Genomic DNA, 16,097 nt, shown 5'->3' with positions numbered 1-16,097 from the left:
GATGAACAAGGGGCTCCTGGACAAACTCAAACAGAAATAAGAAGTCTACAGAGGGCAGAAGCAAGGGCAGGTAGCCTGAGGGGAATACAGAGAAATTCTCCATGCAGCCAGGGATCAGGTTAGGAAAGCTAAGGCCCTAATCAGAATTAAATCTGCCCAGGGACATCAATGGCAACAGGGAAAGGTTCAGTAGGTATGTCAGTGATAAAGGAAGACTAGAGGAAACATGGGCCCTCTCCAGAAGGAAACTGGGAACCTGGTTATCCAGGATATGGAAAAGGCTGAGGTGCTCTAACTTTGCCTTGATTTTCACCAGCAAGTGGCTCCAGGCACAGCATCCCAGTCACAGAAGGGACTGGGAGAACAAAGAACTGCCCATGTAGGAGAAAGCCACATTTGAGAACATCTAAGGCACCTACAGGTGCACAAGTTCTGAGGGAACTGGCAGAGAAAGGGCCTAAGCCACTCTCCATCATATTTGAGAAGTTGCGGCAGTATGGTGGAGCTCCCACTGACTAGAAAAGGGGAAACAAAATCCCATTTTTAAAAAGGGGAAAAAGGAACACCCAGGAGATTACAGGCTGTTTCCTTTTAGTGCCCAGTAATGGGAGAGTGAGACAATGGATCCTTCTTACAATAACAGTGCAGAGCAGCTTGTAATCATGGAAACAAGTGAAACCATCTTATTTTAGATAAGACAGTCAGCTGACTTACAGGAAAACCTGCTCCTTGGGAGAAAGAGTAAAAACAACAGCATTAATCACCTAGGTTTCTGATGTGATTCTCTGAATCTGTGATCTGACTGGTGCTAGACCCATCTAAAATGCATTTCCCACCTACATACCTCTCGTTTGGATTTCTGGGAGGAGTGTTCCAGAATGTCGTCACTGGAGAGGTCGGAGTCCTCTGAGAAACTCAGGTGCTGACGGAGCTGTAAATCTGCCAAGGTGGGAATAAAAAGGGGAAATTAGAGAAGTGGCAACAATCCTTTCTGTAAACTCTTTGAGCTCAGCTGTAGGTTGTTTGGTTGAGCACCAAAAATACTCAGTCCTTTCATGTCAGTGTCCATTGTTTTGCCTGGGAGGGATCAAAGAAACCCTACTCCACAAAATGACCAGCATGAGTCTGAGCTGTTCTAAGAGTGCATCACTTCCTCCAAATGCTGTCAGAAATAATGATCATGGCTCTCTTTTTGTGTTGTATCAATGCTCTTAGGATAGATACAGCACCTGGCTCTATTTTGGATGTTTGTACATGCCAGAGAAATGTAACATGTTTGCTTTTAATCACATTTATGGGTAACTTCTTTACTGCATCCCAAGTTGCCATTAAACATCTCTGCCTGCAACTGGTGGGCATGTGAAAGATTTACAGGAGGCTGCCAACTCCCTCCTTCAGAGATCAGCAGACAGCCACCAGATTACAGGAATAACAGCATCTCTGCAGTCTTCAGCTTCTGTGGAGCCAGGTGGAAAGAAAGAAGAGAGATCAGACAAAGAAAACATGAAAATCAGGTTTAAAGTAGGGATGAAATGTCACAAATTCCAACAAATGATGCTTATTTTGCAAATCTAAGACATAAAACAGATGTACCTTGTACATATTGAGAATTAAGCCTTTAGTTAGAATTCCTTTTTTTTTTTCAGTGGACTCTGTAAATATGCAGAAACACAAATCCAGTCCCTAGCACTTACCCCACTCTGCCCATCTGACACTGGGGAGCAGCAGCATTCAGCACAGTAGCTGAACAACAAAGCAAACCAAAACTACTTTCAAGGACACCAGTGCAGAGGCATTTATTGTTATACCTGCAGCTGTAATCAGTGGAGCAGAGGGTTTGTGCTTGCCAGAATCCACTGTGGCATTACTTGAGGGAGTACTTGGGCAAGATTTCTCATCAGCCTTTTTCTTCTTGTCTTTCTTATAGCCAGAGAAAACAGACTTCCATAAGGACCTAGGCTTTGTTGCTTCCTCTGTCCCACCACTAGATTTGTCAGAAAGTCTGCTATCGTTTTTGGATTTCTTCTCCTTTTTGTTCTTACGAGGGGAGAAGAGGGAACTTCTTTTCTTACTCTTCCCACTGGAGCCTTCTGAAGAGCTGACAGACCCTTCAGGCCCAGCCATGTCAGCAGGAGGAGTAGAGTACTTCTCAGTAGCAGAATGATGTTTTCGTGCGGATCCCTCTGCTAATTTCAAGGCCAAATGTTTTGGAGACTCATAAAACAACTCTTTGGTCTTCAAGGGCATAGAAGATGCCTTTCGTGCCCTTGTGGCCCCACCAGCAGCTGGAGCAGCAGTCACCTCCATATCTTTCATCTTACACAGCTGTTTAGCCATGGCATCTCGTAGTGCTGGGCTCTTGACAGACTTCTCTCTGGCTCTCATTCTTTCTTCAGCAAGCTCCTTGGCCTCCACAGAAATGTCAGGGAACACTCTCTTCTTGTGGTGAGCCCCTCCTTCCATGGAGGGTGGACCACCATTCTCTTTGACCAAGGGCAAAAGATGTGGTTTCTCTGGCCTTGGCCTGCTGGTAGGAGGTGTAAAGAACCTCTCGTGAAGGCTGGAGTCCTCTGTCCTGTCATCGTACGTGTCCTCCACGTCATCAGCAAACGGGATTTCATCCACGCTCTCCGCGAACGACTTCCGCACCTCATCCCTCTTGGCCGGGGGGGGCTCCTTGGCAGGAGGGGCTGGCTCCTGGTGTCGGGGAGCAGGAGGGGTTGATGCTGGTGTTGGAGGTGACCTGGCTTCCACCTCATTCTGCCACAGTGCCTGGTACCTCTTCCTGCGCAGCGTGGCCGGCTCCTCGTTCTGAGGAGGTGGTGGGGGCGGGCTCGACGGGGGAGTTAGCATGGTGGAGTCAGAAGTGTTGAAGCTCTGGCTAGCCATGGTTCTCATGTTAGATGAGCTCTCCTGAAGGCCAAGCCCAGAGCTGCTGGATACATCTCCCCGTACCTCACTGGAAATCTTTAGCTCTTTTTCTGACGGAGACTTTGGAGTGAGCAGAGAAATCTGCTCATTTTCTAACTTGGACAGTCCCTGCCTTCTTGGGGCAGGCTGGGGTTTCACAGGATGGATCCTTTCATCCCCTGAAATATTTCTGCTATTGAAAGTCTTCTGAGGAGTTGTCTCCAGAGCAGACACAGTGAAGTTGCTCTCTGAGCGTTTGTTTCTGTCCACGGGGGTGAGTCCCAAGCTCCGTCGGATTTCAGCACTCTTCATCCAGAACTCTTCCACGAGGCTGCTCCGTTTCAGGGCTTCTTCTGCAGTAGTGGGGCTCCCCAGTTTTTCCACCTCACCATCCTGGCCCCTAAGGGCCAATTTGGCTAAAGGAGTAGATGTTAAGGCTGGGACAGGTTGGAAACATACTGGAGGCTCCACTGGGGATGGAATGGATGTTTCAGCAGAAGGCAAAGGCTGGGAACAGATAGGCATTTGAGCAGATGCTGGGGATGAGGCCAGTGCTGGTGCTCCTGGCTGGGACTCTGTGAGTGATGGGGGTGCAATGGCTTCTGGTGATGCAACTGGCTGGGACAGCACTGGAGATGGTGGCACCAAGGGGCTCTTAACTTTCCTGTCTTTGGGAATTTCATCCTTTGGTCTTTCCTCAAGAACAAAAGGCTCAGGAAAAAAGCGTGGCTCTGGGGATTTTATTGCACGGCTCGCTTCAGCCAGGGGATCTTCTACCTCCTAGAGAAAAATGAAAAAGGGGAATGTTAATAGTCACTGAGCACGTGAGAATACAATTACTTTTGGGTTTTTTTGCTTTTAACAGAGCTTGATAAGGAAACCATCCAAGTATCAAAATACTAATTTAATGTCCCAAAGTCTGCCTGCTAAACAAAAACTGTGTCTGACAGGATCATTAGATGGCTATCAAAAAAACAAGCTTTATTTTAATACAAAGTGAATGCTGTCAGCAATTGTGTCAGCAAACCAGACCCAGCCCACTGTAAAAGTAAACTGGTCTATGCCAAAGCTGTCCAAGACAATGTTTTAGCAATTCCTTAAAAACAAAACAAAAACAATTAGAAGGGAAAATTTGAATTGAACTTTGGTTACTACTGTAATTTTCAATTGCAGCTGCACACTCTTTTTGGTACATCAAAGACAGCCAGACCAGGATAAACAGGAAACACCTTATTTATGGCTCCCTCCATTTATCACATATACCTGTTGCTAGCTGCTCACTGAGATTAAAATATCCTGTATAATTCTGCCTGGGGTTTTGTGATGGAAACTTGTGTGGCTGTGATAGAGTCACTGCACTCTGAAGACAGGAAAACAGATAGTATCCATTACATTTTAAGGCTAATGAAGTCAGATTTCAAGATCAACATAAATATTAGAGTCAGAAAAGAAGGAGAGCTCCCTGCTGTCAGTTCTCATTAGTTTATCCGACAAACTGTTTTATTGAACTACAGGTGCTAAGTAGAAAATGTCAGAGACTCCCTTTCTTACCTCTGCTTGTTTTTCTTTGGGACTAGCAGCTGGAGACAGAGGAAGAACACTCTCACTAGAGGGCTGGATAGGGGTGGGTGGCTTGCATGGACCTAGGGAAAGGAAAAATGGTTGAAAAATACACAAACCATTAATACTCTATCATGTTTTTTTAATGTTACAACAAGTAGTGACAAATTTATCAGCTTTTTACAAATTTTAGATTGGACATCTGGAACACAATAAAAATTTTTAAATGGCCAAAATGGTACAAGCTTTTTAATAGTAACTTTTACAAGAAAAAAAGAATTACAACAATTCTCACATTTTACAAAGCTGTAATTAATGGATTCAGAACATTCTCCTCAAAATGTTAATGCAAGCACAGACCTTGCCACTGAGCGTGTGAGATGGTTCAAATCCAAGAGACTCTCTTCTCCTAACTGTGCACTCAAATGCAATTAACATCATTCAAGCACTAAAGTGATTACCTTCTTCTGTCACACTGTGAGAAGCATCTTCTGCTTCTTCTTCTTCTTCGTGCTCAGACACTTTCAGCTCTGCCCCTTCTGCACCACTCTGACGTAAGCGAAACTCTGCTTCTGCATCAGAGGCAATGTCTGATCATGCAGGGAAAAAAACAAGAGAACTTGGATACAAGTCCATCAGGGCATAATGCTTTCCATTCACATGGTGCTAACCATTTTCATAACCAGAACACTTAAATGTTCGCTCCTTTTTTGGTGATAATTAGTCATTTAAGCAGTAAATGTAAGCAGTAAATGATTGGACTGTTAGTACAAAGAGTTAAATCAGTAACTGAAGTTTCTCTTATCAGTTCTTGGGAAAATTTTCCATGTTTTCTGCCATATGCAGTTAATTTTACAATAGCACAGAAAGCATTCTGACAGTATTATGGACCTTTCACAAATTTAATTCTATTTCTGTTATTCATCAGGATTAGTATTGAATACAGACACAAGACATGGGGTGAGAGGACATGAGAAATTCATTACATAATCCAGGACATTGAGGTTCTTCTCTTTCTTTTTGTCCCTCACTCCTGGCTCCCTCTCAGATATTTGAAACAAACTCCCACACCTCTAAAAATAAGACCAGGTTTAAGTACCCTCATGCAAAGTTCATTGCCAATACATTCTGTTCACACAACAGGTTTAAAGGCTGCACAGTGGTACCCTACCATCGTCCAGCTCTGCACCCGTGTCTCCCTCTTCACCTGCCTGCCCTTCTGTGTCTGCAGGCTCTGTGCCCAGCTCATCCTCCACATCATCCTCCTCACATGGAGCTAGAATATATTCAAATATTGAGGGGAAAAAGAAAAGAAAACAAACACTACACAGTGAAAAAGTTCTGTATTGAACTGCACCAATAGTTTATACTGGAGATGTTTATCAGTTACTGTCAATACAAGAAATCCTGAAATGTGTCACCTGGAGAGACATCTATGGTGAAGTGACACTTCCAGACTCCAGTGAATCAAGGAATGCCTGCCCTTGGGAGTCTCCAAGGTAATTGCAGTGAAAGCTGCCAGGGCTTTTCTGAGAAACAGGTGTTGTGAAAAATTGAACAGGAAGGGGACTGGGAGGACATCAAACCAGAATAAAGGTTACTGTTCTTCCAGGAACATTTTGGGCTTTTCTTTACCACAACAGAACAGTTACCATCACTTGATACCATATGTGTATTAGGTCAAAACTGGAACCTCACAATTAACCAGAACTGTTCATCTTGGAATTGAAACTGGCTTTGAGGGTGTAAGTCAAAGAGTCTGGGTATGGGATTTACCATTATTGCTCTTGGAAACTGTTTAACTCTGTGCAGCTACAGCAGTCTTTGGTAATAAGGTCTAAGAAAATGCATATGCTGTACAAGTGACTAGTGCACAAACTGAAATACTTTGAAGTAATTAAAATAACATATATAAAACCTTTTTTCTGTTACAGATCATTAAGTGAGACACTTTTAAGTAATTGAAATTACTTATTCAAAACTTTTTTTTTCCATTTACAGACCACTATTTGATTTACTAGGTCAAAACAAAGAAGAGATTCTTGAATTTGTAACTCTGAAAACTATGACATCTGACACTACTGCTTTTGACAGCATTTAATTACAGGAGGAGAGACAAGATCAAAGTGTGGAGTATAAATCCCATTATTAAATGATAATAAAAAAAACCACCCGTGCAATGGATGATTTACTGCCTTTTTTTTTTTTTAACATTTCCATTAAACATAATTTAAATATTTTAAAAAAAGTGAGCACTTCCAGTTCCTGATCCTTTTTATTTAATAGTGATTATGTGGCTCTTGGAACTATTTACATCATTGCACTGCTAATTAAGGCAGTCTTGAAAACAAACCAACCCTCCCTAAAACTGAGGTCTTGCAGCCTCTCCTTTAATACAGGTTTTTGCTTATTTCAAAAGACAGCCTTCAGCAGCTGGTTTGTCTTCTTCCTTCAACCTGAGAATTTCCTTTTTTCCGTGCTCTGTAGTGAGCATAGATTAGTTCATTTTCTGTTCAGCTACTGTGAAATGCAGTTCCACTCATGTGTGATAATGTACTGGCCTATTCCTTTACATCAGAGGACTATCAAATCCAGACCCTTACCTATGTCAAGCACAGGAAAACTGAATCATGTGGAAAAGGCTGGAGTGCCCACAGGAGCATTTATAAATCTATTGAGCAAAATCAAACCATGTCCCAGTCTGATCATTGCTTAGGTATGCAATAGCTTATGTTATTTTGGAAATGATAATGTCATGAATGGCTTTATGGTAACAGCAAATGTGAGTAATCTTAATCAAAATTTGCAAAAATCATAACTAATGTTAAGAATATCTGAATCCAGTATGTATGTGTGAGTCTTCAGATTCAGAAACCATGAATGGATGTGACACACACGGATTATGTTGGAGAGAGAGGAGAAAATCAGGTTTTAAATACGTTGGTACAAAAAACTCAATGGTAAGATCACAGATGCATCAATAAGTAACAACTTGGTGCAAGGGTGGATCCCATTCTGAGGGACACAGGAAGCTTGCAGTGGCTGGTTATATGATACATATACTGTGCATATACATATATGCAGTTAGGATGAGGAGCAAGAGGCCAAAAGCTGTCACACAATAACTCAGAAGTTACACACTACTGCAGCCAGAAACTGGGATCAGCACTTGGTTCATATTAGCTGGCAGCTGTGAGCAGCCTGCATCGTGTGCAGACACCTTGTAAACACTGCTGACTTGCCAAAGCAGCAGCAGAAGCAAAGTTTTAAAGGCAAGCTGGCTATTCTGATGTGCCAAAGCAACTCAGCTGCAGATCAACTACCTAGTACAGACTGCTCCACTAATTCAGACACCTTCACAGCTTTACACAATGTACTCCCTCACTGTCATCCCAGAATCTTCAGGCTCATCCGTTTGTAATAGAGCTTAGAGAACCACGCAAAAAAAAATGAGCTGAGCTCTACCAGCATTCCTGAGGCTTTCCTGAATAATGTGAATGCCAAGTCAGAAGAGATACAACACCACCAGTATTCCTAAAGATCTTAGGTTCAACTTATTCCTCTTTGCAGTTTTCTTCACCACATAACTACGCTTTGCAGTTGCTACAGAGAAGCGCAATTGCTTTAAGCACTCTCTGTCACTTAACCTTTCAACTGCAAGAAAGCCCCGCGTTCTTTGAGTCTAAGGGCTGGGGGAAGAAAACCTGGCTCCATCTTCAGTTGCCCAAGCAAATCTGAGCACTCAGCTGGATCCCTCCTGCATTGCTGCCCCCAGGGTGAGCTGTCCTTGGCCTGCCTGCCCAGGGTTAGGGTGAGAGTGGAGCTCATGCGAGAAGAAGGGGCTGTCTGAGCAAGGCGGACATGCGCGCTCCCCGTCCCCCCTCCACCTCCACTCATGCAGTAGCGACAGGGCCGTAAGTTCCAGGGTTAAAGGACCAGCTCAGCTGCTGAAGGCACGGAGAAGAGAGGGGCAGGGTTATTGTGCATTGGAAGACATAGAACATCACCAAACTACCTCCAGGGACCGTCTCCAGCCACGCCTGTACCGCCTCATGGCGTACGGAGGGAAGGTCGGATGCTGAATTTAAAAAACAATAAATTGCAAGAAGTCAAAATTAGACCAGCAGTCAGAGTCTAAAACAGAAGAGTGACAGAGGGAAATTTTTCAGTAGCAAATACAGGAATAAAACCTATGAAATTTCAATCACCCGATTCCAGGCTTGAGAATTAAATTGAGATACCACACAAGTGTCAGGGGCCTAATCTTCCTTTGGGATCTGTAATGTTAGAGGAAATATTCCTGTGTGGCACAGCAAGAAGAACACCACATCTGACCAGCAGCTGCTGCTACCCTTGGAACTCTGCAGAGAAGGGAAACTGAGAGAAGGAAGAGCTGAGCAGTGAGAGAGGGGTCCCACGTGTCCCAGAAACTGCTGCCCAGCAGAGGAAGAGGAGCTCCCAAAGCAGAATGAGAGGGATTTCTGGGAGCTGTGGCACTGTCCCAGGCTGTCACATCAAACCTTATCACTGCTGCTGCCAGTGGGCTCTCCAAACACCTCAGACCATGGAATACAGCTCCTCAGCCAGGAACAATCTGTCTCTTGAACTCAGGTTGAAAACTTACAGCATTGCCACAAACAGATGTTGGCAACAGCCTTTGACATACCCAAACTGCTGAGAACACCTGCACACACCTCTGCCATATGACAGAGCAATAGAAGCAGATAATTATACATCAAGATTGTCTTAGATTGGCCAAGTTTCAGGGGACAGAAAGGAAATACTGACTCTCTTTCCAAAGGAATTTGGAAAGATCACAAAATCAGTTTTGGAAAGATCACCTGTTGCTGGCCACTGTAATAGCCCCCCATAGAAAAGTAAGGATTGAACTCATGATCTTCAGATTATGATAACAAAATACAAATTAAAATAAAAATCTGGAAACAAGAGTGACACAGACCCCCAGGTAGAAGCACAAGTAACCTTAATTGTTGTAAACTTAAGAAACATTGTAAACATTTTTTACTTAGTGCTTTTTGAATGTTAATCAACCACTCTAGCAATACTGAAAGTTAGAGAGTTGGACACAGCCTATTTCTGTGGCTGCAGTGGGAACAAAATACCCATCTCTTATTTGTAGGGAGCTGATTTCACACCAGAAAAACCCAGTGCATTCTACAAACTGCAAATGTAAGTATAGCCAAACTGATCTGGAATTATGTATCAAGCCAGGCCAGGATTAAAAAAGCTCCTATACCAAACATCTAAAACTGTAAGGAAAAGATAATTATCTGGAATAGAAAAGAATCAAGTATCATGAGGTAGAGCTCTGGATTTTTAACCTAATTTCATTTTTTCTGTGAAAGGCAGCCCTTCTCACAGCAGATATACTCCCTGTACAATTGTGTCACCATGGTTGCAGACTGGGAGAAGATCACCGCTCATCAGCTGCATGGTAAACTTTGATTTAAGCCCACAGATGAAGCACTTATGACATACTTACCTTAAGTCACACTGTAACATAGCCTAGAACAAGGTCAGCAGGGACTGCTGGAAGGTGCTCACATGAGATCTAGACTATCAACATTTTCCCCCTCCAAATTTGCCTTTGAGTAACTGACAACTTGCACATTAGAGGTAGATATACTTAAACACAGGGAGTCAAACCCACCACTGATCAGATGGACAAGCCCTTTGGCTCCCATCATTCTTGGCTAATACCATTTGCAGTTACATACTTGGAAAGGAAGCAGCAGAGAAACACATTTGATATACAGAAGCTGACCCTGTTCAATCTTTGCTCTAGTAGCTACACAACACAGCCCCTCATCTTTCCCTAAAAAGTGTCATTTTCCCTGCCACAAAAAGCATGAGACTACTACTATTAGTCTCCCTAGTCAGTTACAGAGGGCTGATTGCCAGCACTATCAAATCGTGTGTGGTGAGGAAAACTGTTATGGAGTCAAAGCAGGCAGACAAATAGGCCAGAAGTCACACTGTCACAGAGCTGAGAAAGCAGCAGTTTTAAACAGACACTGACCTGAAAAGCAAAAAGTTTAACCAAGTGTAATTTCAGTGCAATTTGAAAGCAGCTCCTTTCAATCACTGCTGCCCCTGCTGAAGTCACTGGTCTTGAAGGGCGCAGAAGCAACAGAGTTAAACAGCTGCAACTGGGATCCAGGAACTGCTGGTGTGGGGCTTGGGGGAGATTACCTCTGGAGGTGGAGGACTTTGAGGCTGAGACCATTTTTTCCTCCTCCTCTTTCTCACGGATGTGTGTCCAGTGCACATCTGCCAGGATCTCCAGAGGATCAACCGGATTTACAATCTGCTGCAGCCTAAGGTTTCCAGCTAGCAGGAGGAGGGCATGGCATAACAGGTTGTAGGCAGGATGCATGAAGGGCAGGGAGGAAAAGATGGGAGAACAGTGGAAAGGAAAGGTAGCACATCATAGGAAAGGAAATAAGAAGAGAAAATATTATTGGCCAAGGTCAGTTTGCAAGACAGACAGAAAAAGCTCAGCACTGTGTGCACACGCATCCACCACCACAGCTCCTCACGCCTCCCATCCAAGCTGAGTCACGCCATTCCGAGGGCAGGGGGATGCCATTAAAGCATCGTCAGATATCATGTCTATTGCAAGAAGCTTTGCTGAAATGAAAGAAGTTCTCTGGGTGTCCAACAGAATGTGGTATGTCGATACCAATTTAGCAGAAATTCCCAGCTCCTTCAGCCTATTTGTTATGATTATTGCCAAAGATGTCTTACTGTTTAAGGTGAGGAATAATCTCCACCTGACAGAGGCACCAAGACAAAAGATTTTTTATTTCCTACTATTTGGCTAGGCACTTCTTTCTGGTCTGGGTACACACTTTGTGAATTAAATAATATGATGGATCTGAGAGTTTCAAGTGTGTATGTGCGTATGGGCACATGCTAATTTTAGCACCTAAAACCATTTTGTTTACTCCTGGCTCTTTTGTACTGGCTTGTTCAAAGGGAGAATTTTTTTCCTGAAGGATAACAGCATTTTGGTTGTGACTTAACAGCTCCCCAGAAGGGAATTCCTGTCACACAAATTATTCTGTTTAAGAGAAATAGCATTACTCTTCAATTACCTGCCTACACAAAGCTCAGCTACTTATGGAATGTCAGAGAGAACAATGGGCACCTTAAGCAATTGATGAGCTTGTTTAACTTCTGCAGAACACCTGCCCTGGGAGCACTTACTCTAAGGTATAAAATTTATACACTCTGTCTCTATTGCTGTCTGCTCTGGTTCTGTAACTCAGGCTTCATTATCCATAACAAAAAAAAACCTGGTTCTGCAGGGGACGGGTGTTCACCTGTACACTGTCTGCAGGAGTGGTCTTCAAAAGCAAACATCTCAGCCTGAAAGGAAAATTCCCATTTACTTTTTAAAGTAGGAAGTCAATTTTCACAACAACTGGATTACCACTGAGTAGGGCAAAGCATCGTTGCAGCAGTTTAGAACCTCAAAAGCAGTTAGATTTTGACATGGTGCTCTAATGTTTGAAGGAAACAAGACACATTAGCAGCATTTAGAGCTTGCATTCATTATTTCCTGCTGTCTCATTTTTACAAGTTCCTCTCTCCCAGCCATGTTTTTCCCAGACATGACAAAGTGTTTGGGATTTCCATTTCAGGAATGACTATGTGTGAGATTTGGCATTAAAACCGCAGAAGAAACAGGCAGAAGGAACTGCAGGAAGGACAGAATCAGCAGATGGTCATTAAAGGGAAAGGGGCTCAGAGGCACAAACCCAAATGCAGAGCAGGATTCACAATGTAGCCAAGGATTCTGCAGCTTTATGTCTCTGTTGCCTCACCAGTGTTTTTGTGTCAATGACACAACCACAAGGGCTGCCAGAGGCGCTGGCCATCCTGCAGGGACAGGAGCCTGGGCTGTTCCCGCTCCGTCCCAAAGCGCTCGCATGCAGCCCCCAGGATGAGTAGAGTTAGCGCTTGCACCAACACACAAAGGTCTGTGTTAAAAGGTTTAGGTTTGCCAGCAGGGGCTGAGAAGTCCAGAGTCACTCAGCAAGGCTTGGAAAGAGCAGGTCCCACATGATCTGCATGTTTTCAAGTGGATTGCTCTGGGATTATACCACTGAAACCTTTAGTTTTTCCACAGAGGCTTGAGCCTGTCCTGTCCCTCTCACCTTTTCCAATAAATAATGAGCAGCACAGCCAGACATGAAGGGCTGCTGCTTGGCCTAGAGGCAAACCTAACACTTCTTTAATGTCTAAGGGCTTGAGAATTTCAAACAACACGTGGCACAGCCTTTCCTCAGGGCTGCCTGCTCAGCTTTGCAGGAAGCTGAACATTAATTGCACTTAGAGTTGGAGTGGTAGCTTTCCTCCATTTCCACTGCAGCAGCAACACTTTATAAGCTGTGGGCAGGCTCAACGTTTTCACTTTATTGGCTCAATGTTTTCACTTTATTGCAGTAAGGAGCCACTTGCAAACCAACTCCTTAAGAGTCAGGTCTGAATCACCCTGGCAACTGCAACAGGGGGAACTTCTTCAGGTATTCCCTTCTGCCACCTCACTAATACTTCTCATTCTTATCACAGAAAAGTTAGATGGCAAAAAAGTTATAATGCTTCTTCCATTTTTTTTTTCTCTCTTGGAAAGAAAAAAAAGAAAGTTGGAAGCTAAGCTACTGTTACTATAACCATCAGCTGTAAAATATGCAGTTTGACAACTGCATATGGCCCCTTACATGCAGGAAGGCACTTGGACTTTCCTCTTATATATTCGGGCTCTGATGAACCACATTGAGGGAATAAGGGGTTAACAAGCTATTGGGACCATGTGTTACAAAAAACCCAAAAATAAACTGCAAGAGACTGCATCATGGAAAATTACACAACCAGTTAGATTTGAATGTCTGATTAATTTTATGATTATTATGTAACTGCTTGAAGAATCTTGAGGGATTGCTGTAGCTTGATTAGTTTTCTTCTAGACTCTTCCCCACAGACAGACACACACACAGAGGACAACAAAAAAAGCAACTTTGCTGACACAAGCAGTCTAAAGCAGTACTTCTGGTGTGTCCCATGTGTCTGAGATAATGCACAGGTGCAAGTAGTCTGCATGTGTAGAACAAATCTGATACTCCTTATTACCTGGAAGTCACTGTTCATGAAATTACAGCAGCAAAATTGTCCAGGTTTTCTAGAAATCCTGAGGTACTTGGCAGCTTTATCACCTTACTAAAACCAGTGTCAGCAACAGATCTGATTTATGGCACTTGAACCAGGAGATGAACAATGGCCACTGAATCAGTTTTGAGGGGGCTGGTAACACAATGCAATAAAACACAGAAACTCTTCATGTGGGACCTGCTCTTTAATACCTTCCCCTGGAGGTGGAGACAGTGTATGGGTACCTTTATGTGTACCCGAGTCCTCTTCATCTGAGAGACGTTGAAGCCAGAGGCCTTGCTGCAGCTCTCTCTCCCAAGGGTTATACTCCCCCTCTACAGCAGAGGGAAGCACACATCCACATTTAGCACCAGGCACACGTGTACACACACAAGCCATGGAGAGAGGGAAAGAGAGAAAGAGAGAGGACAGGATCAGAAAGAGAGACTGCCTGGAAATGCTGCAGCTCCCCGTACTCCCGCTGTGCTCCAAGTGCCTGGCAGGAAAACTGCTCGAACGAAACAACATCCATCCAAGAACACCACTGCTCAGCAGGCTGAACACACAACATGCATGTTGCCATACTCATAAAGAACTCTTGGTTTCCACAGACTGCACTCATGGACATTCAGCTCCTAGGTAGCCAAGGAGCCTGCTGAGCTCATCAACGACACCGCCACTAAGACTCAACACTGGACCTCTGCTGGCAGTAGGCAGCCAAAGACCTTTACAAAAAAGCTCTTTGGAGTCTACAAGTCTCCTCAAAAAGGAAATGTGAGTATAAAGACAAAGACAAGAGCAGTGAGAAATTTGGCATGGTGGTGAAACACTGGAAACATGTCTATTCTGAGCACAAACTTTGCATTTTGATGACTGAGACAAACACAGGGGAAGGAGTCTTTCCCTAAGGTTTTCCACAGAAATCTTTCAAAGCTAAAATGGGAACTACCTGAACTCCCATCAAAGCCATTTTTTAACCTGGGAGAGCTACAAGCACCTTCTTGTGGAATGCCCTGCTGACAGTGACAGGGCACTACCCCTTAGTGAGGCACTCTAAAACTGAAAACACTGCAACCACAATGCTTCCAGTTCCTGCTGTCAGAGAACAAAGGGCACATTCAAATCTAATTCCAAATAACTATAAAAACCAACCATAAGCCAATACAGCAGCACAAGGCTGTGAATTGACACGCTGGCATGGTGTATGGGAAGCATATTGTGAGTACTGGTACTCTAAACTGTCCTGTGGGCAAGGTCCTTCAGAATCCAGAATGAACCACCTTGAGCTTTCCTTGACCATAACTCCCTCAAAAACCAGAGCAACAAAGAAGCAAAAGAAGAAGTAAAGTTTTCCAAGGCAAATCTTTCTTATTCTGCATGGCAAATACTCAACTCATTTTTCCCTGTTGGCTGGCAGAAAGAAAGGATGAACCAAGCTAACCTTCACTTGACTCCTCATCTTCTTCCTCTTCATATTCCTCCTCCTCCTCATCATATTTGTACTCAATCTCATGATTTTGCTCAGCCTCAATCTCTTCTTCACTCTTTCCCTTCAGGAGGGCGTGGATACGCACAGCCTCTTTCCATGGCACACCACCCAGGTCTGAAGGGGGTTGCTGTTCATCATCTTCCTCTTCATCTTCCTCCTCCATCTCCGATTCTGAACTACTGTAAGGTTTTAGAAAAAAAAAAGATTATATTGCTAATAATAAATAACAACATTAAAGATTATGAAGTCAATGTTCTCTTGATCAGTCTTAGATCACTAACAAGTCATTTCAACACACATGAGCCTAAAACATAACACTGATTTTCAGCTTTCAGTGTTTCACAGGCCTTTTAGTGACAGCATCACCTGCAGGCTGCAGTATGGTCCTTGCCCTCCTTTTAAAGAAGGAGAGGCAGCAGAAAACTGCCTCTGAAGCCAAGTCCAAATATTTGTGCAGCATTTATTGTTACAGTTCAAGACAATTGAATACAACAGAAAGAAATTATTTTCTTCATATCACATTGCTCTTGATAAATCAGTGCAGGAGTTCCTCACAGTATCAGAATGTAGAAGGCCACGGCTTTTGATACAGCAGCTACTGCTGAGATACCCAGAATGATTTTGGCACTTTCTCCTGTGAACCAGAGCGGTCTTTGGGAGTAGAAAGAACACAAAGCACATCAGGCAAAGGATACAGCATGTTAACTAAGGAGATGGAGGAAAAAAACCCCCAAAATTCCTCACTTTTCTGCATCACAGACAGAAATATGTATCCAATTAAGTACACTGTGTACATGGTGGCAAGAAACTGTAGGAAGCAGTGCAAAGATAATTACAGTAATGAGATTATTATTCCCACAGCAAAGTCTCAACCATGCAAAGTAATAAATCATTAGTGCCTTTTAGAAGTCACCTCTGTTTAATTCTAACAGTTCCTCAGCATATGCAGCAGGGGCAGGAAATG

The 16,097-nt window shown here is 43.5% G+C and overlaps 1 protein-coding gene across 22 annotated transcripts in view; it reads right to left on the bottom strand.

Annotated features, from left to right (window-relative positions):
• The window catches only part of MICAL3 (microtubule associated monooxygenase, calponin and LIM domain containing 3), a 173,086-nt gene that overhangs the window by 27,656 nt on the left and 129,333 nt on the right, over positions 1-16,097 (bottom strand). For 13 of the 22 annotated variants that reach the window (XM_063153805.1, XM_063153804.1, XM_063153813.1 and 10 more), the window contains 9 exons: positions 15,086-15,312; positions 13,857-13,979; positions 10,684-10,821; positions 8,486-8,548; positions 5,642-5,746; positions 4,932-5,060; positions 4,462-4,553; positions 1,809-3,690; positions 845-939 (listed from right to left, as the gene is read on the bottom strand). In XM_063153805.1, coding sequence (XP_063009875.1) covers positions 845-939; positions 1,809-3,690; positions 4,462-4,553; positions 4,932-5,060; positions 5,642-5,746; positions 8,486-8,548; positions 10,684-10,821; positions 13,857-13,979; positions 15,086-15,312 — 2,854 coding nt within the window. The remainder of the gene's footprint in view (positions 1-844; positions 940-1,808; positions 3,691-4,461; positions 4,554-4,931; positions 5,061-5,641; positions 5,747-8,485; positions 8,549-10,683; positions 10,822-13,856; positions 13,980-15,085; positions 15,313-16,097) is intronic. The other 9 variants (XM_063153809.1, XM_063153823.1, XM_063153825.1 and 6 more) reach the window with 7 other exon arrangements.

The sequence above is a fragment of the Melospiza melodia genome, chromosome 4, assembly GCF_035770615.1.
Source record: "Melospiza melodia melodia isolate bMelMel2 chromosome 4, bMelMel2.pri, whole genome shotgun sequence".
Classification (NCBI taxonomy): domain Eukaryota; kingdom Metazoa; phylum Chordata; class Aves; order Passeriformes; family Passerellidae; genus Melospiza; species Melospiza melodia.
Note: the sequence above shows the minus strand (reverse complement) of the source record. Positions and strands in the feature narration are given on the sequence as shown.